The sequence below is a fragment of the Podarcis raffonei genome, chromosome 2 (genome assembly GCF_027172205.1).
Source record: "Podarcis raffonei isolate rPodRaf1 chromosome 2, rPodRaf1.pri, whole genome shotgun sequence".
Lineage (NCBI taxonomy): Eukaryota > Metazoa > Chordata > Lepidosauria > Squamata > Lacertidae > Podarcis > Podarcis raffonei.
This window is the reverse complement of record NC_070603.1, coordinates 77442322-77464074: the sequence shown is the minus strand read 5'-3', so window position 1 is coordinate 77464074 and position 21753 is coordinate 77442322. Positions and strand designations below refer to the sequence as shown.

Below are 21753 nucleotides of genomic sequence, written 5' to 3'. Positions count from 1 at the left end.
TGCTTGCACATGAGCCCTCATCGCACTTAACCACACTACCCACCTGTTTTTCCATTGAAAACTGCTAACTTTGAATTTTCAAGACCAAAAATGCATGAAATGGTGTTAACAAGTTTGGCGAAGTCTAATGTATTATCTCCTTTGGGATTTTCCAGCAACACCGTACCAGCTGGAAAGAGAAGCACAAAGCAGCAATTGTAAGAAACCAATTTTGTTTAATCAATTCGTTGTCAATACTGTTACACCTATATGTAAGAGGTGGGGGGCAGGCCGGGGGACCAATGTGGCTCTTGGGACTCTCCCTGGCCATTTCCCCCTTCCCATTTCTTCTCCATACATCCCTCAATTGATTTTGCCTGGCTGGAATGTAGGTTGCTGTACAAAGGCAAAAATCACATCCATTGCTGCACCCATCGCTGCCTCCTATCCTTGGCATGAGGCCCTCAGAAAGCTGTGAATACACACCTACTGGGTGAATACATTTACCAAACAAGATACTTGGATTGCACAATTCTTTCATCTCATCCAGGAATTATAACTTCATTTCAATTATATCAGTTCAATTATATTCTTTAAAATTGGCACTAAATAACCAAGCACAATGGTTCAAACGGTTAAGATGCCTAAACACAATTCTCAAGGTTGACTTTGTTAAAAAATATTTAAATTGATATTTTTAAAGAAAATTGTCAGGATTAAAACATATGTAAAACTAATTCAAAGGAGCCAAAGGAGGTTGAAACTGATTTTTCTTGAGCGGTTGCTCTCCACTGCACATAACAAGGCACATGAGACATGGAAATAGCTTCCAAAAGCCGCTTGCGATCTGGCACAGGGGTCAAGCCTTCAAAAGGAAGAAGTCTTATTAAGGATATGCAAACCCTTTGTGTGAGCTACCCTTTGGGTCCTTGCCATAACATTTTTAAAAAGGAGTTTTTGATTTTTGATGCAGCAGTTTCAAAGAAGACAAATGACAAGTAACTTTCAGAAATAGTTTAAGGAATTCCTACCTTGCTCTTTCCCATTCACAGAGATGTTCAGATTGACATAAGCACATGCTGGCTCAATGCGATGATTCAGAGCACCTTTGGCTAGTGTAATCTCCAGTTCTGATCCCTTCAGCTAAATAAACAAACGTTACATTTTCTTAAAATTAGTATTCTAAGAGGAGACACTCAAACTATTTCCCCTCAGAATTATTACAACTTGGAAATGCTGCAGGGATGATAGTGACAATAGTTGTAATGTAACGCTGCTTCATAATAAAAGACTGCAATGCAGTATGTTAGCAGAGGCAACCCTGGTGACATTAAAAATATAATATTTGCCATTTATAAGCCAGCAAACAAACTTTTAAGGCTGCAAAAAAGTTAAATGCAGAAAATCAGAGGACGACAGAAAGGAGTCACAGCAGCACATGCAGATAACATTATGAAATGCCATTTCTGGGTCTGCTGATGTTGGCCACTAGGGGGCAACTGTTACTACCCATTAGCCACCAGGAAACTGTCACATTTCAAAGCTGAATTAAGAATTCTGAATAGTAAGAAAGTGTGGGTGCAAAGCTACACACAAAAAAACCTTCACAGCTACCATGCAAATGTTAAGGCCCATTTTCCCCAAAACGTTATTATTTTTATTTATCTGGGTGCACATAGGACTGGAACCTGTAGACTTTAACCTGTAAAAATGCCTTTAAAGACTGGGTAGTATTTTGCTGAAGATTAGCATTTTAAAGATGCTAAAATCAGAGGAAATTAATTTTTAAGTCTGAATCCTTTGAAAGAAAAATTACCATTCCATTAGTAAATGGAAGTAGGGTTTCTTGCCCTTATTTCCCCCCACAGTCTCATAGAGAGTCAGGGGACCCTGTTTTCAGCAGCATGGAATGGAGCATGAGAGGCTGAAAGGACAGGGGGAAGTCACTCAAAAATGGGGTAGTTGCTTGGAATTTTTGCGGTTTCATTAATATTCATTGAACCCCGATTTGCATCAGTACTTTTCCTAAAGCAAGGTTTTGGTACTGCTTTGGACTTTCTGCCTTTTTCATATATAGCTTTATTTTCCAGAAGGTAGTAGGTTGTTTAAGGCAGGCATAGGCAAACTCGGCCCTCAGATGTTTTGGGACTACAACTCCCATCATCCCCAGCTAACAGGACCAGTGGTCAGCGATGATAGGAGTTGTAGTCCCAAAACATCTGGAGGGCTGAGTTTTCCTATGCCTGATTTAAGGTTTTTAGGCTTAACTGAAACAGTATTCCAGCCTAAGCAACTAAAGGGCTTTTGACCTGATAAAATGAAAATATGAAAAAATTGCAAGACTCATCTATTCTATTTAGATCAACCATCTGTACATACACCAGTAAAATTAACATAAAATTTGGTTTTTCTGGCTGTCCCAGAACTGCACACATTGTTGCTCAGTATCTTGCATTAAACTATTATTCTCACCAAATTACATTTAAATCTGTAAATGGGACTGTCACCAACATCTTGCAGGTTTGCCTCATTTTAACTGTATGAACAAATTATTAAATGACTATACACTACTATTTTCATATGTTTCCAAATTATTTGCTAATGAAGTAATACAGGGATTATATTCTGGGGGTTTGGATTAGCTTTCTATCTATCAAGGTCATATCAAAAACATTTACATTTCTGTTAGGCAACATCATAGATTACCAGAAAATAAATGACTACTTCCTTTAAAAGGTAAAGGGACCCCTGATCCTTTCAGTCACGGACAACTCTGGGGTTGCAGCACTCATCTCGCTTTATTGGCTGAGAGAGCCGGCGTACAGCTTCCGGGTCATGTGGCCAGCATGACTAAGCCGCTTCTGGCAAACCAGAGCAGCGCACGGAAACGCCATTTACCTTCCCATCGGAGTGGTACCTATTTATCTACTTGCACTTTGACATGCTTTTGAACTGCTAGGTTGGCAGGAGCTGGGACCGAGCAATGGGAGCTCACCCCGTCGCGGGGATTCGAACCGCCTACCTTCTGATCGGCACGCCCTAGGCTCTGTGGTTTAACCCACAGCGCCACCTGCGTCCTTTAAGATACACAAAATAACAGTTACATTGTGCAGTTTAAGTTTGTTGTGCAGATTTAAAAAAATAAGCAACTTCACTGACTACCTTTTATCTTTGAAATAATTTCAAGACATGCATTGTTCTATTTTTAAAAAATCTACTATTCGATGTAAAAGAAAAAATAATGTATGGTCTTTTCACACTTCTATACTGTGCTACCCAGATGCATTCACTCTATATTCAGGTGAGTAAAATATATCCAACACACGCACTGGCCCAGCAAAAGACTTAACTTGGGAGAGTAATGGAGCTGGCAATTTCTGCATGGGGAGATGCACTATTTATAAGCCACAACCTATGCCCAATAATACATATTGCTACATTTACACAATTCTTTGCTCTTATAAAGGATGGAGTTAGGCCACATAAAGGAGGCATCTGCAAAACATGGTGTTCCTGTGAAATACCCAGCTTACAGGTGACATCCACATGATAAAAAGTGAAAGGTAGGCTCTGGGAGTTGAGAAAGCACTTTTTATGTCGGCAGTGGCTACAATAAGTACAATGTAGCTCTTAAGAAACATTTCAACAGATACTACCCCTGTGGATTAAGGTCTATCAAGTCTGCATTAAAAGAGACTCCTGAGTATCATCAGAATTAATTTGCTTTACTTGAAATCAGTAGATACAGTCAAAAAGGTAACCTACAACATGCATTTCTAAGTTTTAATTTCATATGGTAGAGATGATTAGCTGAAATGCAGAAAACCAAGAGGGTTTTTAGTGCTGGGTATGTAAGTCCATGCTGACCAGTTCTGAAACCACTTGGATGATTTCTGTGACTTCCTGAACTTAAAGCTTGTCATATAATATGAACATCTGAAATGGATATACCGACTCTGGTCCAATAAACATTTAATGTGAGGCAATGCATTATTCAGATAATGGGGTGAGGTGAATATTTTCCAAAGAAATTCTTGCTTGTTTTTACCTGGGTTTTCTCTTGAATAAGCACTTCCGTTGAGGTAGGCACTGGGTATGGCTTCAAGGCAGCCTTTATTGTTGCAAAAATGAAATCTGTATGCTCCTTAATAACAGTATCAAGATAATCACCTTCTGGATGAGCACGGTAATACACTGTAATCTCATCAGTTGGAACAAGATTGCGCTGTAACAAAATCAGCAACCCAATTGAGTGAGCAATAAAGATTACCTATCACCAAATATTTGCAACCAAAAAGTAAAATCTGATTTTTGGTATAATCAGAATAAAACACACATTTAAAAAGTCAAGCATAACTATAGCAAATATTCTGGCAAGCAGAAAAGCATCTAACTGCACATCACATGTTAGTTTGTCTTAGCCAAAGTCCAATGGCACTCTACAAAACATTTTTCTTCAAAATAAAAAAGATTTCTCCAAGAAAAACAAAAATAAAGGTATTCTGCAATGAGCAATTGCTTTTTATATTTAAGAATGCAAACAAAAAGTAGAACTGACCAACAAATACTGTCCCCAGATTTAAAAATATTAACCAAATGAACACAATTCTGTTCTGGAGGAGTCTGCAGTTGATTGAGCAATGGCATCTATAGTTCTTGTTATCTTAATAAAATGAGAAGTCACCTTCACACACAATTACCTATGTCATGCTCATTTTTTAAATCATCTTTTCTAGTCTCCTTTTATAGCCATCTGTTCTTCATGCATATAACTAGACATTGTGAGTGCAGGCACACAGGATAACAACTGAGGGAGGCCAAAGCACCGCAGGCCAACACACAACTGCCAAATATACTTTAAGAGAGTCACGGTTTGTAAGTGTTTATACGCTAATGCCAGAAAGCCTCCAAGTCAAGATGCGCAAACTGGAGTGCTTGGTCTTAAGAGGACGGCATTCATATATTGGGCATAACAAAAATCTGATGGGATGGAGAGAACTGGTGGGACAGGATTGTATCTCTGGATCTAAATTCGACAGGACAGGAAACAACAGACTGGAGGTGGTGTCACTCTATACATCAAAGAAAGCGTTAAATTCAACAAGCTAGAAATCCCCAAAGAGGTAGACTCCTCTAGCATTGTGGGTAGTGACACCAGGCCCAACAGTGAGTGGACATGCTATCAGTCAAAGTGGGTAGAAAAACATTTTTCTCCCTCTCTCATAACACTAAAATTTGTGGACATTCAGTGAAGCTGAATGCTAGAGGATTCCGCACAGACAAAAGAAAGCACGCCGTAACACAGCACATATTTAAACTATAGAATTTGCTTCCACAGGAGGCAGTGACGGCCATCAACTTGGATGGCTTTAAAAGAGGATTAGACAAATTCATGGTGGAGAAGGCTATCCTGTTCTAGCCACAACAGCTGTCCATGGTCAGAGGCAGCATGCTTCTGAATACCAGCTGTTGGAAACTACAGGAGGGGAGGCTGCTCTTGTGCTTCATTTCCCAGATTTACTAACCTTCTTCCGAAGTTTCTGGATGCGATTTATTACTTCACGTGCAACGCCTTCATCAACCATAGACTGATCGGGAGTAACATCCAGGAGAACCAAAACCTGGCCAGAAAAAAGGCAGGTGTTATGTATACCTTGTTTTATAACAAAAATCATGAACATGTTCATGTGGATTGAGACAAGAGAAACTGTGTTTTACAAGTTAGAGCTAGTTACTATTAACTCAATCTTTGCTGTTCTTTTGAACTGTTACAATATATATACTAAGGTGCTACTGGAAGGAATTTTTTTATTTTGTTTCAAATATATATACTGCTAGAGACATGCACAATGGGGCACACTAGGACAACCCCATGCATGGTGTGCTTAACTTTTTGCCCTGTTGTCAATAGTGACAATACAGGTTGTGGTGGTAGTGATGGGGTGCTAAGCACACTGCAGGTCTTTAGATTTTAGCTGGGCATAGCTACTTGAAAGTGAAATAGCCAGCCACAGGATCAGAAAAAACAGATAACTTCCTGCAGTTATTATGGAGGACACTTATCTGAGGACGTCACTGCTTAGACTTGCAAAGCGCTCCTCCTCATTTAAGCTATTGCTGCTAACGACACAGCTCCTTCTCCAAATTCCAGCCAATTTTTTGTTCCGCTTTTCAATTTATCTGCTCAGTTCTACACTTCCTGCAACTGCTATAATACGATTATGTCCATTTATGATATGGAACAGAAGCCAACTGCTCTATGTCAAACATTCCCCTGGGTTAGTTCAAAATCCTTGCATGAGCCTAAGCAACTCTTTGGATCACAGTTTCCTGCCATCTCAAGCAGATATGCCAAAATGGTATGGTAGAGGTTCTATATTGCAGAGGCACTGATCCAAGGCAACTAGTGCTAGCAACATGAACATCTGGATTTCCTATCGTCGTCACTGATCACTACATTTGATACCTGAGAATCAGAATGTGCTTCAAATTGGGCAGATCCTCCTTCAGCCTGGTTAAAGGTGTACATCAGACGGAGATCTTCTTCATGCAGTTCATGACCTTCTACAACAATGGTGCCTGATTCATTTAAAACAGAGAATTACCTATTTTATATTAAGCAAGTGTTCCAAGCTTTCAAAAATGTTCAATTAGTCAACATTTCAATGTACTGATGTTTTCTGTCTCTTGTTTGAATGACAACATCCATATCAATGTATTTCTCTGACTTTCTTGTGTTTAGAACAAACATTTTTGCTCCGTGGGCCAGATGTTTATCAGAAATTTACAGGAGGATGGGGTCTCCCGCCTGTCAAAATTCCCTCAGTAACTTTGAAAATCCAGTTTCCAACTCTTCAGTCTCTGGCAGAATAACTGGAACAAAGTGTTCCAGGTTCTGAAAGCTTAGACCATCCAAAGAACATGCAAAGCAAAATATGAGAAGTATAAAAACATTTTCTACTCAAGGTAGTTTGGATTCTTTTATAGACGTTTAGACCCCTGACTAAGCACTTCCCTGAACATTTCCTCGTTTTGCAGAATTGATTTAACCTTTCTCCTCTTTGCAGTTATTTTCCAATATGTTTATGGAACCTATAAACATTTGACAATATACTAACAAGAGAAATAGCTTTTAAATCTCTGCCTTTTTGCTTTTAGACTAGAAAAGAAAACCAAGCAGCTAAATGGATTGGTTTCCATACCTGAAAATAAAAATTATTTTGCATCTGTTTCCAAGGTCATCACACTTTTCTGACAAACTACACATACTCCACTGATACTAACCAGTCTTCTGGAATTCTTCCAACTGCTCACTTTTCAATTCCTTCACAGCAGCCATAACAGATTTAAAGGCACCTTTCAGACGCTTCCCAAGCACCATGTGATCAGGTTCTGCTCTTAGGCGGATTCCATATTTATCTTTCTCAGTTGATAATGTCACTTGACGGACATTCAGTTCCTGTGCATTTCCCAAAAAAGTAATAAAATGGAAAAAAATAGTTTAAAAAATAATCATCACTTGAAGTCATGATTAACAAACCATTTTACAGGCTGAATGGCAAAATATTACAGAGAGTAGGACAAACAAAAAACAGCTGTCTGCTATTCTGATATATGTGCGCTTGAAGTTTGAACAGTACTATGATTAAGTCATTTTAGATTGTTTGTTTATACAAAAATACTTTGCTGTACAGAAGATCAAGTTAAATAGAGCTCCCATTCATGCTATTAAATAAGAAAAAGTTCTCCCACCAAAGTATTATCCAAACATCCTTACCTATTCCCACCCCTGAGTTTCCACCTTACACCTTCTAAAGACCCCAGTCCTACTCTACTCAAGGTCTCCTCACTCCATAACCCATAAAACCTTTGAGATCACTCCTATTCCATTCAGCCTTTGTCCTTGGCTCTTTTGTCTTGTTATTAAGCCAGGCCTCTTTTCCTCCTTGAGCTAACCCCAAACTGATATTTTCCTAAATAGTGAACACTTTTCAGTAACTAAGAACTATCTACTGTTTAATTCCATCTAATGCAACGTTGGTGTTAAATACAATCGTACAAACCAAACAGGAGATGGTCTGATAAAATAAACCACCTTTCCTATTTTGCATCTGAAAGCTTTTCTAGCATACTTCTGCTGTGTTGCTCTTGTTCGTAGGAAGCCTGGGAGACCTTTTGTCTGGCCAAACAAATGTACATGCAATATTATAAAGAGTTCCATGTCTTTTACGAGGCATTGAGCTCTAAGAATCCAATACACGAAACCACACAAGAGGTCACTTTGTCTGGCAAGCCACACTTTAATCTCTAAAATAGATAAAGGATAAAATTGGCTCCATTTCCAGAGCAGAACAGTTCACAATCAGCCCTCTGAAGCAACCCTTAGCTAAAAGCAATTTACTAGTACAAAATAATCAAAACATTTTATGCGCTTTCTTTCCATCTCATTTCTTTTTTTCTCTCTTCTTTATTTCAACAGGAAAGTCCACATACTAATCTTCCTTCCACTTACTGTTTAATGAACTGTGCTTTCGCAATTGGTATTGGAATCAAAAAGAATGTCAACTGACAGCAACAAGGTTTTACACAACAAGCAAGTGGCTCCTCTTGCGTTTCCATCAGCCACACTCCAAAGGGACGCAGGTCCACAGAAACCCATAAGCAGCCACAGAGCAGGAGTGTTACTTAGGTTCTCCACCTCGTCCCATTTCACCGGGAAACTCAAGGAAAGCCACCACATCCATACCAACAGCTTTTGTAAAAAAAACTTATTTTGCACCAAAATCCAAAACAGCCCTTATGAAGTTAGCTTAGTGGAATGAGACGGTTTAGGAGGGCAGCTTCTTCAGAAAGGCATAATGAAAAATGATACTGCGATGCTGCAAGACAATCCTTTTTCATGATTTTGTGAATGATCAATGATCATGAAGTATTTATCTCCGAAAAATATGTGGTCAAAAGTCAACTGTATTATACATAATATACAGATGTCACACTTTATCCTCTGCTTAGTTTGGTCCTTGCAGTCTTCATATGTAATCAAGAGTACTCAGTAATGACATCTTTTTTCTCAAGAAAGCAGGTGTTTGCTTAACCCCTGCCTACACATAGATCTTGATACTTTCTCCTACTCCAACTGAGTTAGGTCTCTGTGCCTGAGCTTGACTGGAGTAAGACAACACACAAGAGTCCGCTGCAGGCTCAAGTCCAAAACGTGACAGCATTAAGAAATAACAAGGGGAGTCCAAAGCCAAGCCAACATCAAGCAGCACACAACTGTAGTCCTGGGTCAAATGAAATCCAAAGGTTGAGTCAGAAGGTATGTGTGTGAAAGAGATATCCAACAAACTCAGCGCAACACACAAGGACTTCCACCTGCCAAATGGGTGGTCTTCTCCTTCCTTCTATTCTTCCCACTCCTTGCTCCAAATCTGCTTCAGAGGATTGAGAAAACCCCCAGAATAGATGGGGAAGCAGTCCCCTTGTGCAGGTGGAAGCAGAGGCAGAGCTAGCTGCTCCGGCATCCGGAGCGGCGCACATGCTATACACCCAGGGGCGGGGCTAGCTGCCCCCAGGGGTGGGGTGAGTGTCCCAGGGGGGCGGGGTGGCAATTTCACCCCCCTCAGGGAGGACACCCAGGGTCCGCACCCACCACACACCCTTTCCTCCGCCAGTGGGTGGAAGTCCTTTCCTAACAGGGCAGCTTGGTTGGATACAACCCACTCTGTTTTATTTTTAACTGAATTTATATTCCCACCACCAAGGAGCCCAGGGTGCAAAGCAGCACCTAATTTTAAGCAAAAACGTTCTCAACGAAGTTGCAAGGGCAATGTCCACATCTGCCACTCTCTTGTACAGGCTGGATCATGTGGTGTGCTGTTATGCTGACAGACTTGCAAGGCAAAAAACGTGGCATCAACCTGAATAAAAACCAGTAAGAACTTAAGTTCTAGCAGCAATGCCTTCTGCTCTTCTGTCTTACCTCAAGTATATACTTTTCCAAGGACTTGATATCTTCCAGCGCCTGGGGATCCTGATGAATAACCACCACCTCTTTCAGTGGATACTGAAATTAAATTCAACATCATCAGTCTGGAAAAAGGTACCCAAGATCTATTGCAAAATGGCTATTTAAACCATGGCTATTTAACAGATATCCTTATAGTTCATTTTCTGGAATTCATTGATTTACCTATGCATTTCTCTGTCACAACCAATAAGTGCTTATGGGATATTGATGTAAGATAAATTAAAAAACATCTTACCTTTACTGGAATGGTTTTCCTGTCTCTGATTACCCGTCCAAGTTCAACAACAGATTGCATTCGGGAAACGGCACTTTCTATATTTTTGTCAATCAGATCCTCTCTAGATTCAAAAAGGGGGTGGGGGGAATTAAAACTTGTTTTGCATATGAAGCTAACCCCTTTAAAAATAATAATCTACCTTTAAAACCTGGCTGAAAAGAAAATGCCCTTTGCTGGGACCCTCTTGTATGGCAGAATTGCCAGAAACAGCATTTTTTACCATCTTAAAGATTGCACCAAACACAAATGCCAATTTGATAGTCAGTGCCCCGCGGTGGATAGAGTGATGGACTTGGGACTATGGAGACTGGGTTTGAATCTTCCTGCTCAGCCGTGAAACTTATAGAGTAAACTAGAGGAAGTCACATTCTCTTTCTGCCTAACCTATTCCATTAAATTATTAGGACAAAACTAGGAGTAGCTGGTGGGGTGGGGTGATGCCACAGAGCTGCCCTCCTGAAAATGTAATTGCTGCCACTTACCAGGACAGTGTGAGCAGTGCTGAGATTAGAGCTGTGCCAGGGCACCTGCCAGGGCACCTACACTGCTGCCCTGCCCCCACTCTGGTAAGCAGCAATGATGTTGGTGCCAGGCGGAAGGTTCTGCCCTACTGTACCAGCAGCTTCTACTTTATTAGCTTTTAGGTGCTAAGTGAATATTTTTTTCATTATCTCAAGCTTTTAAGACATAGCTTAATGGTTGTTTTATCACTTTATTGCCAGTTTGCTTCTGATACTCTTGTTAAAAGCAGTTCAGAAACAGCAGCTTGTGCAGAACAGGGCTGCAAGCCAGGACTGGGCCATATTACAAGAGGGTTTTATCAGCTGAACTGGACTCCCAAGTATGCGAGTTTTAATTTTTAAATCCCTAGACAGATTGGTATCACCTCCTCCCATATGTATCTACCCAAAGCTTGATCTTCTTTGGCAGTCCTGCTCAGAGTGGCCCCATAAAATGAAGCAAGGTGGGCAGTCATCAGGAAGAGGGCCCTTTTATCACGGGCACTCCAGTTATGGAATAGCCTGTCCAGGGTAGATTGGCTTTGAAATTGGTAAAATCTGGGCCTTGGGACTGTGTTTTCCTTTTTAATGTGTTTGGATTTTCAGTGTGTGGCAAGTTATAGTTTGCGTTATTTATGTAGCATCCCCCTCCCCCGCTTTTTAATGGTTTTATGTTTTATTTTGCATTTCAATTATTATTTTTTACTTATTTCAAAGAACTTTATGTCACATGGAGGGTAAATAAGTAATATTCTAGTAACTAAGTTGCTAAATATTAAAAGGAATTGCAACCAGTAAAAATTCTGGAGGTTAAGCCTGACCACTGAAATATGAATAGCCTTTCATTGGCAATCAATGCTTTTATTGGTCACTCAGCCACACAATACAGGAAAAAATCCATCATATTTATGAGAGGGTCCAATGCCTCTTATTCCATTCATTAACCATAACTTAAATTAGAAAATTATTGATCTGTCTAGCAAATAAAACTATCCAAAAATGAAGATGAGAAGCAGACTGGAACGGTGACTTACACACAAAAAAGAAACAAATTATGGACGAGCCTTAAAATAAAAGTTTGGATGTATGAAAATGGGACTTGCTTGCTATTCAAAATTCCACACAGCTGGACAGGAAACAGAATTATGAGATTCTAACCAAGCCAAGTTCTGTAAAGTAGCTGGTACCTATAGGACTTATTTCAGAATTCATAGTGAGATGACAAAGCCATCTTCATTTGTTTGATAATCTTTTGTTCCCCAAAGTTTAAAGTGTAAGATAGGAGTGAGGAACATTCTGCAGTCTGAAAGGCAACCTCACCTCAAAGCCAGCCTTCTAGCGCCTTCCTGCCAGTGGTGGATTGGGCCAAAGGCAAAAAAAAGTGATGCAGTGCAATGGATGCAACACTTTCCTTTGTACAGCAGGCAATACATTCTAGCCATACGAAAGGAGGAGGTTTCTACATCCACACACATCTCTCCATCATGGCAAGCAAGAAACGTTGCCACAATTCAAGAACACATTCCAGACATGAGGAAGGTATGGAGTCGTACCTGCTGATGGGGAGGGTGGTGTGGCCTATGAAGAGTACTGAGAGCTGGACAGAGAGGCCTAGAGGGCCATATTCAGTCCAACGTTCCCCACCCCTGGTGTAAGGTTACCAAAATATGGACCTAGAACCTGCTCATTCCTTGAGACCATCTGAGGAGACTCTCTGCTGAAGCCAGATGAATGGGCCAATGATTGGACCTTCAACCCCTGGACCACGTACCTAAGGTCCACTCTTTTAGGCACTGGGTGGAAAGATAAATGCTACAGATTCTAGTGCTGCTTTGATGCATTAACTTTGCCTTAACTGATGCTCATGCTTACGTTGGGTCCATCATCTTTTTGTTTTATACTAAAAAATATATTTTAATAGTTTTTATATTAAATTATTTAACCTTAAAGCCTTGAAACTATGTGTAGTAAGGCAGGATAGAAACACACTGAAATTCCCTCAGTACACACATCAAGCAAATACTGAACAGCTAGTTTGTAAGAGAATAATAATAATAATAATAATAATAATAATAATAATAATAATAATTATTATTTATACCCCGCCCATCTGGCTGGGCCTCCCCAGCCACTCTGGGCGGCTTCCATAAAAACCAAAAATACAGTAAAATATCACACGTTAAAAACTTCCCTGAACAGGGCTGCCTTAAGATGTCTTCTGAATGTCAGGTAGTTGTTTATCTCTTTGACATCTGCTGGAAGGGCATTCCACAGGGCGGGCGCCACTACCGAGAAGGCCCTCTGCCTGGTTCCCTGTAGCTTTGCTTCTCGCAATGAGGGAACCGCCAGAAGGCCCTCGGCGCTAGACCTCAGCGTCCGGGCAGAATGATGGGGGTGGAGACGCTCCTTCAGGTATACTGGACCGAGGCCGTTTAGGGCTTTAAAGGTCAGCACCAACACTTTGAATTGTGCTCGGAAACGTACTGGGAGCCAATGTAGGTCTTTCAAGACCGGTGTTATATGGTCTCGGCGGCCGCCCCCAGTCACCAGTCTAGCTGCTGCATTCTGGATTAGTTGTAGTTTCCGAGTCACCTTCAAAGGTAGCCCCACGTAGAGCGCATTGCAGTAATCCAAGCGGGAGATAACCAGAGCATGCACCACTCTGGCGAGACAGTCCGCAGGCAGATAGGGTCTCAGCCTATGTACCAGATGGAGCTGGTAAACAGCTGCCCTGGACACAGATTTGACCTGTGCCTCCATGGACAGCTGTGAGTCCAAAATGACTCCCAGGCTGCGCACCTGGTCCTTCAGGGGCACAGTTACCCCATTCAGGACCAGGGAATCCTCCACACCTGCCCGCCTCCTGTCCCCCAAAAACAGTACTTCTGTCTTGTCAGGATTCAACCTCAATCTGTTAGCCGCCATCCATCCTCCAACCGCCTCCAGACACTCACACAGGACCTTCACCGCCCTCACTGGTTCTGATTTAAAAGAGAGGTAGAGCTGGGTATCATCCGCATACTGATGAACACCCAGCCCAAACCTCCTGATGATCTCTCCCAGCGGCTGCATGTAAATGTTGAAAAGCATGGGGGAGAGGACAGAACCCTGAGGCACCCCACAAGTGAGAGCCCAGGGGTCTGAACACTCATCCCCCACCACCACTTTCTGAACACGGCCCAGGAGGAAGGAGCGGAACCACTGTATGACAGTGCCCCCAGCTCCCAGCCCCTCAAGACGGTCCAGAAGGATGTTATGGTCGATGGTATCAAACGCCGCTGAGAGATCCAGCAGAACTAGGAAACAGCTCTCACCTTTGTCTCTAGCCCGCCGGAGATCATCAACCAGTGCGACCAAGGCAGTTTCAGTCCCATGATGAGGCCTGAATCCCGACTGGAAGGGATCCAAATGGTCCGCTTCTTCCAGGCGTGCCTGGAGTTGTTCGGCAACCGCTCGCTCAATCACCTTGCCGAAGAATGGAAGATTTGAGACTGGGCGATAGTTGGCCATCGTGGCCGCATCTAAAGATGGTTTTTTAAGAAGCGGTTTAATAACCGCCTCTTTCAGCGGGTCTGGGAAGGCTCCCTCACGGAGGGAAGCATTCACCACCCCACGAAGCCCATCGCCCAGTCCTTCCCGGCTAGCTTTTACAAGCCAGGATGGGCAAGGATCCAGGAGACAGGTGGTTGGTCTCACTCGTCCAAGCAGCCTGTCCACATCCTCGGAGGTAACAGATTGGAATTGATCCCACTCAACTTGACTAGACAGAACTCTAGCACTCTCCCGCCCCGGCCCTGCTCCCACGGTGGAGTCTACTTCTTCCCGAATCTGAGCGATTTTATCTGCAAAAAACTTTGCAAAATCATTGCAGGAGAACATGTGGCCCATACTGGGCCCCGATGTTGCAGGTGGTTCCGCTAAATTGTGAACCACCTGAAAAAGTCTCCTGCTGCTATTTTCTGCAGATGCAATAGAGGCGGCGAAGAAATTCTTCTTCGCCGTTGCTATCGCCACTTGGTAGGCTCGACGTTGAGCTCTAACCTGTGTCCGGTCAGATTCGGAATGAGTTATCCGCCACCGGCGCTCTAGCCGTCTCAACGATTGTTTCATTGCCCTCAGATCCGTGGAAAACCACGGGGCTGTCCGGGCTCCATGCAATCGGAGAGGGCGCTTCGGAGCCAAACAGTCAATAGCCCTGGTTAACTCCGCATTCCAGCGGGCCACCAGGGAATCAGCTGAAAGGCCATCAACATGGGATAAAGCATCCCCTACCACTCTCTGGAAACCATTTGGATCCATTAAGTGGCGGGGGCGGACCATCCGAATTGGTCCCACCTCCCTGCAGAGGGGATGGGTCGCAGAGAAGTCCAGTTGCACCAGGAAGTGATCTGACCATGGCACTTCTTTCGTTTCGCTTTTACTTAGTGTCAGATCACCAACATCCATAGAGGTAAACACCAGGTCCAAGGCATGTCTGCGGCTATGGGTTGGGCCAGACTTATTCAGGGACAGCCCCATGGAGGCCATGCTTTCCACGAAGTCCCGAGCGGCCCCTTGTAAGGTCGTGTCGGCATGGATGTTAAAATCCCCTAGGACGACCAAGCTAGGTGTCTCCAGGAGAACATCCGCCACGACCTGAAGCAGCTCGGGCAGGGAATCCTTGGTGCAGCGGGGAGGTCGGTACACCAAAAGGAATCCTGTACTGCCCCTATTGCCCAACTTCCAGAACATGCACTCGGAAAACTGGGTCTTCCCAATAGGACGCCTGGTGCAAACTAATGACTTCCTAAAAATCACTGCAACCCCCCCTCCCCGCCCACATGACCTGGGTTGCTGTGCGTAAGAGAAACCTGGTGGACAAGCAGCGGCAAGGACAGGCCCATCTGCTTCATCCAACCAAGTCTCTGTTACACATGCCAGGTCAAGTCCTCCATCCATGATCAAGTCATGGATGGCAGTGGTCTTATGAATCATTGACCTGGCATTGCACAGCAGCACCTTCAGGTCATGTGGGTATCCCTTGCTGATTCTAGTATCCATCCGGTCAGGACCAGACACGGAGGCAGGAATAGTCCTCAGACAACGACTAAACCTGCCCCCTCTGTAATGACGTGGTCTAGTCTTAGCGTAACTCCTCCTCCTACCCGTGATCACTGAGATCGGTTGCCCCAGTGCATCCCCCCCTGTGGAACATGCCCCAGCCATTTTGTGGGCTGGGGCCCACTCCCCGGCAGCCCTGACCCCTCCCCCTAAGAACAAAATAACACCTTAAACAAACAAACAAAACCAATAAAACAATACAGACAAAAAATAATAATGTAAAAATTACAAAAACATCAAAATAAAAATAAATAAATTCCCCAAGCCCAACCAAACATCCATCCCACCCCCACCCGCCACATACAAAAAATCCAAAAGAAAAATTTTAAAAACATTTTAAAACCACTCTAAAAACACTCTGTGCCCCCCTGGCAGTAACAACTGTCCTGGTGAGGCCTGTCAGGCCCCGCCCTGGGCCAGGTGGTAAGTGGCAAGAGCAGGGCCCTCAGGCACTCACACAGGGGAGTCCTCCTGGGCAGCAGGCAGCAAGCACCACGCAGTCCTTATGAGGCCCCAGGCCCCGCCCCCGGCCAGATGGTAAGTGGCAGGAAGGAGCAGGGCCCTCAGGCACTCACACAGGGGAGTCCTCCTGGGCAGCAGGCAGCAAGCACCACGCAGTCCTTATGAGGCCCCAGGCCCCGCCCCCGGCCAGATGGTAAGTGGCAGGAAGGAGCAGGGCCCTCAGGCACTCACACAGGGGAGTCCTCCTGGGCAGCAGGCAGCAAGCACCACGCAGTCCTTATGAGGCCTGTCAGGCCCCGCCCCGGGCCAGATGGTAAGTGGCAAGAGCAGGGCCCTCAGACACTCACACAGGGGAGTCCTCCTGGGCAGCAGGCAGCAAGCACCACACAGTCCTTATGAGGCCCCAGGCCCCGCCCCCGGCCAGATGGTAAGTGGCAAGAGCAGGGCCCTCAGGCACTCACACAGGGGAGTCCTCCTGGGCAGCATGTGGTGAGCTACATATCTTTTCTCAAGGAAGAGAATTCATGAAACCTGATACATTCTCATTTCAACAATAGAAATAGTAAAAATGATAAACTTAACTACTTAAAGCTGCCCAAATGGAAGCAAAATAAAATTTAAACCTTTAGCCTGACAACCATGGCATGTGCAGTCTGACTGCTTTCCATCATGGGCAAATCCATCATACAGTACAGAAACAGGGGGAAATGCTATACCAACGCCTGTTAACAGACTCAGTAATTACTACAAAGCTTTTGGGAGGTGGAAAAACTGCTTCACTAGAGACTGGCTATTAAAAACAAATAAACTCTCCAACAAAGCAAATTTGCAGTATTTTTTAATGTAATTTACATTCACAAATCACATTTATCTTTGGCATCATTAATTGGACAGAACAAGGTGGCACCTGGGACTAAAAAAAATTAAGTTAGATTCCTATAAATAACTGAACATCTTTCTAATGTGCCTTTCAAAATACTAGTTCAAGGGCATTTGTAATGACAATGTACCTTCTGTGCTACAAACAAAAGAACATTTATACCCTGTAAAATCCACAGCTTTGATAGAAGAGATTTAACTCATATACCTCTAAACTGTTTGGATTGTATCACAAGAGAAAATGATTTTAGTTCTCTTGATTAATGACAATGCAATTGAATGAGGTACCAAAGACAGTTCCCCAGGTGAAAACAAGAAATATTCAAAGCATATCCAAACCTATTTGCCAACCATATCCATAAAACAAATGTTGGGGCTTCTGCTAAACTTCAAACTGCAACATGGTCAGAACACCAAAAAACCAATATATAAACACATTTTCTTCGTCAAACAAAAGCAAAGCAAAACAGATCAGCTTCCTTCAATAGTATTGATCACTAAAACCTTTCCCCTGACTGTTGCTTACACCTTGTAAAATGTTTTCATCTACTCCTTTCCAGAATTTATCAGAACTGGGTTTTTATAGAACCACAATATAGAATGACCACCCTCTTCAGTCTACAATTCAGCAGCAGGTATGGGTATTTAATAAAGTTGCAGATTCTACAGTAGTTTTACAACTGGATTTGGAAAAACATGTTTTAAGAACTTATAGGTAAAACATTATAGGTAAATGCCTTATAGGTAAAGCATAAAAGAAAGGGCTGCCTCGGAAAGCGGTTTGGAAACTACAGCTAGTGCACAATTTGCCAGCCAGGTTACTCACTGGGACAAGACAGTTTGAGCTTACTACACCGATCCTGGCCTGACTGCACTGGCTGCCAATTAGTTTCAGAGTCCAATTCAAAGTGCTGGCTTAGACCCATCAAACCTTAAACTTGGACATCCACTACAACTGATGGAGTTGCTCACCGAACTTGAGGAACCATGAGGTAGTGAATGCTATCTGTGTTCTTCTCCTGAATGCAGGCAGGATCAATAAGAGTCTTCAAATTCTGGTACATCAGTTCAGTGATAAATGGAGTATAAGGTGCCTGGAATGACAATTTTTCATTACTTGGCTATTCTATATTTTGAAATAACTACAAATGAATTATAAATTGCTAAAACTCATAGGTTGTACCCAACACTGCACAAGCAGAGTTTCACTTATACAAGAAGACTTCCATTTCCTCCCCTCCCATACGCCACTGCAAATCTGCTCTGGAGGATCCTCCAACTCTTCAGAGCTAGTCTTAAGAGTATGCAGAGGGCTAGAGAGAACAGGAAGTTTTGTTGTATGCAAAGAATAGGATTCTGTTGGATATAGCCAAAGATATTCTCTGTTACTATAATGCAAGTTTTCATGCACAGTTTCCTGTCAAAAATGTACCAGCTGCAGAGTTCCATCAGGAAACTGTTTCCAGTTGAACAACTTCCTCTGGCTAATCAAAATAACCAAATTACAAGGTCTAATACCACCTGATGGCTGTACTTCTTACCTGGCCTCTTTACAGATAGGTATTCAACAAAGAGAATAGCTCATCTCAGATACAAGGAAGGCAACCTATATCTCTTAAGCTCTCTAGACACCCTCAGAGAACAGAGGAATGAAAGAAAGTGAATAGCATTCAAGTCAGAAATCTTAGCAAGCACTGTCTTAGTGCTTGTCCTTTCACACCAGGAGACAGTGAACCTTCCAAGCCTTCTGACTACTGAGATTTAACCAGGCACAGTCCAGACACGGCCAGGCAATTCTTCCTGACTAAAGAAACTTGCCCCCACTCTCCTTCCCTTAATTAAATCAGAGACTGTCAGAGAGCTGGATTCTGCCCCCGTCCCACATTATGTGCTCCTGCAGAATCATAACCCACATGCAGCCCTAGCAAGAACCCTCTCTGTGTTACAAGCTGACTGCCATGAGCTTCATGGGGCTCTATCAAAAAGCAACGCTTCTGTACCTAAATCTGTAAAAGGATGATTGTAAGGTAAGGTAAAAGGTAAATGACCCCTGGACGGTTAAGTCTGGTCAAAGGCGACTATGGGGTGCGGTCAGGGCCGGATTTAGGTTTGACGAGGCCCTAAGCTACTGAAGGTAATGGGGCCCTTTATATGTGATATTTTAGGGAGCAGGCTAGCAGGCGGGGCCCATTACTTACATCATAGGAGTCTATACAACACAAAACACTGTTGCTGTATGTAGGTTTTATTTTATTTGTTTTTTATCTTATATTTTGGAAATGTACATCCAGGGTTTTTTCCCTTTAATTCTTTTTGGGGGCCCCAAGAGAGTGTGGCCCTAAGCTATAGCTTGTTTAGCTCATACATAAATCTAGCACTAGGTGCGGCGCTCATTTCGCTTCAGGCCGAGGGAGCCGGTGTTGGTCCACAAACAGCTTTATGGGTCATGTGGCCAGCATGACTAAACCGCTTCTGGTGCATCGGAACACTATGATGGAAGCCAGAGCACACGGGAACAACGTTTACCTTCCCGCCACAGCAGTACTTATTTATCTACTCACACTGATGTGCTTTCAAACTGCTAGGTTGGCAGGAGCTGGGACAGAGCAACAGGAGCTCACCCAGATTCAAACTGTCGACCTTCCAATCAGCAAGCCCAAGAGGCTCAGTGGTATAGACCACAGCGCCACCCGCATCCCAGATGAATGACTGTACAGTAGTTAATTCTTACCATAAGTCTGCACATTGAGTGAAGAACGCTGAATAAGGTTTCTAAGGCCATAATGCAGTCATCTGTTCCATTTTCACCCTACTCAAGAAGTAGTCATAGATGTAAGAGAGATTAGACCAATAATTACACAAAATGGTATTGATCTTCAACACACAAATCAAGAAAGTACTCAGCTTTAAAGGGAACCTGAATTAACTCAGGAGCAAACTACTTCCACCTCTCATGTATACACCCTGGAAATAGAAGTCACATACCTTTAACCTCCTGCGATTCATTCTGACATACCAGTTGGTAAGAATGTCTACAAACTTAACGAGACGAGGAACTACCGTGTACAGTCTGTAGGCTGAAAGTGAGGGGGGAAATAGCAAGCTGTAATGTCCCATTAACCTTTTAGCTTCAGTCTCTTTTTCTTATCAAAATCTTGGAGCCTGTGACAGTACCTTAACAACATTAAAAATGTATCACTATAAAGAAAGAATGGATTTGACTATGAGTCCCTTATTCATGTTATCCATAGTTAAGAAACCCCTTTTCAAACCCTAGTTTCAAACTCATATTAAGAGAGCAAAAATGTTCAAATCTGTAAACAAACATTGGGTTGTATCCAAAGTTAGTCCTACTCTAAGTAGATGCACTGAAATGAACAGGCATAACTAACTAGGGCCCAGAAATTTCAATGAATCCACATCAAACAACCCACAAAAAGTAAATAAAACCACGGATACAGAAATCAGTATATTTCTACTGTATAACCTTGCAGCACCAACATGAATGTAATTAGAATCCTGAAATTTAAGGAAGCATACGCACCTGCCATTTCTGCTTTGAAGAACTGAATGAGTGACTGTGCAAAGGAAAGAATCCATTTATCCATGATATTGTTGCTTTCTTTAACTGTATTCTCATTGTAAAGGAATTCCTTTCCATCTTCCTATGAATATGGAGATAGAAAAAGAGATTTAACTTGAGCCAGAGCAATATGTTGTGGAGGTGGGAAAGAATCTGTGGTTGGGGTAACCATAACAACATTATAGGTGGTTGGGGGGGGCAATTTTTCTATTTCTTTCCCCTTGTTTTCTCCTCACACTTCCCCTTCTATTTACTGCAAAAGGAAGATATTAACTAAGCCAGCTCAGGGGGTGATGTAGTTTTGGGATCTATTTAGGGGCATGTCAGGGGAGTGTAGTGACTGAGGATCTTACAAGTCCACAGCCTCACCATCCCAGAACACTCTGCTTGGCTCACACATCTGGCAGAACATAACGAGTGGGCCGAACATGCCTGCTGAGCTTTCCGCATGCCTACCAGGGACTGTGGTGATGTAAGTGCCATCCTGCCATCAGGTTTTCCTCTTCACCAGCAGAGCTGCACTTATGTCAGCTGCAGGATCACACCCTAATTCTTCCAATTTCAGTTGGTGTACTACAGTAGTACAGACCAGTATTGAACCAGTATGCCTCTGACTGTGCAACAATGTCAAGTGAAAAGAGAACTCCTGCAGTTCATGGGTCATTCAAGAAGTCAGTTGCAAATGTTATTCATTCATTAGACATGTTCTCATGCAGGCAAACACAGCAGCTATTTGCAGATTTATTCTCTTTTTGCGACAAAGCCATCTGTGGTGAATGCCACTCCGAGAGTCTGTTCACCTTATCATGCTGCACTGAGAGGGTAGTAGTTTTCAGGATGATACCATCAGTTCAAATTTCTTGGCAAGTGTATCACATAGCAATAGTTTCAATTGCTTTAATAAGGTAGGATAATTTGAAAAGCGCTTCAGTCAAAAAATAGC

General features: G+C 42.8%; 1 protein-coding gene across 3 annotated transcripts in view; it reads right to left on the bottom strand.

Annotated features, from left to right (window-relative positions):
* IARS1 (isoleucyl-tRNA synthetase 1) overlaps positions 1-21753 on the bottom strand; it is a 94813-nt gene that overhangs the window by 11982 nt on the left and 61078 nt on the right. For all 3 annotated transcript variants that reach the window (XM_053377645.1, XM_053377642.1, XM_053377644.1), the window contains exons 21-32: positions 20772-20892; positions 20213-20304; positions 19959-20036; positions 18200-18321; positions 10245-10347; positions 9962-10045; positions 7264-7438; positions 6446-6558; positions 5505-5600; positions 4028-4204; positions 1011-1122; positions 44-169 (exon numbers count right to left, since the gene is read on the bottom strand). In XM_053377645.1, coding sequence (XP_053233620.1) covers positions 44-169; positions 1011-1122; positions 4028-4204; positions 5505-5600; positions 6446-6558; positions 7264-7438; positions 9962-10045; positions 10245-10347; positions 18200-18321; positions 19959-20036; positions 20213-20304; positions 20772-20892 — 1399 coding nt within the window. The remainder of the gene's footprint in view (positions 1-43; positions 170-1010; positions 1123-4027; positions 4205-5504; positions 5601-6445; positions 6559-7263; positions 7439-9961; positions 10046-10244; positions 10348-18199; positions 18322-19958; positions 20037-20212; positions 20305-20771; positions 20893-21753) is intronic.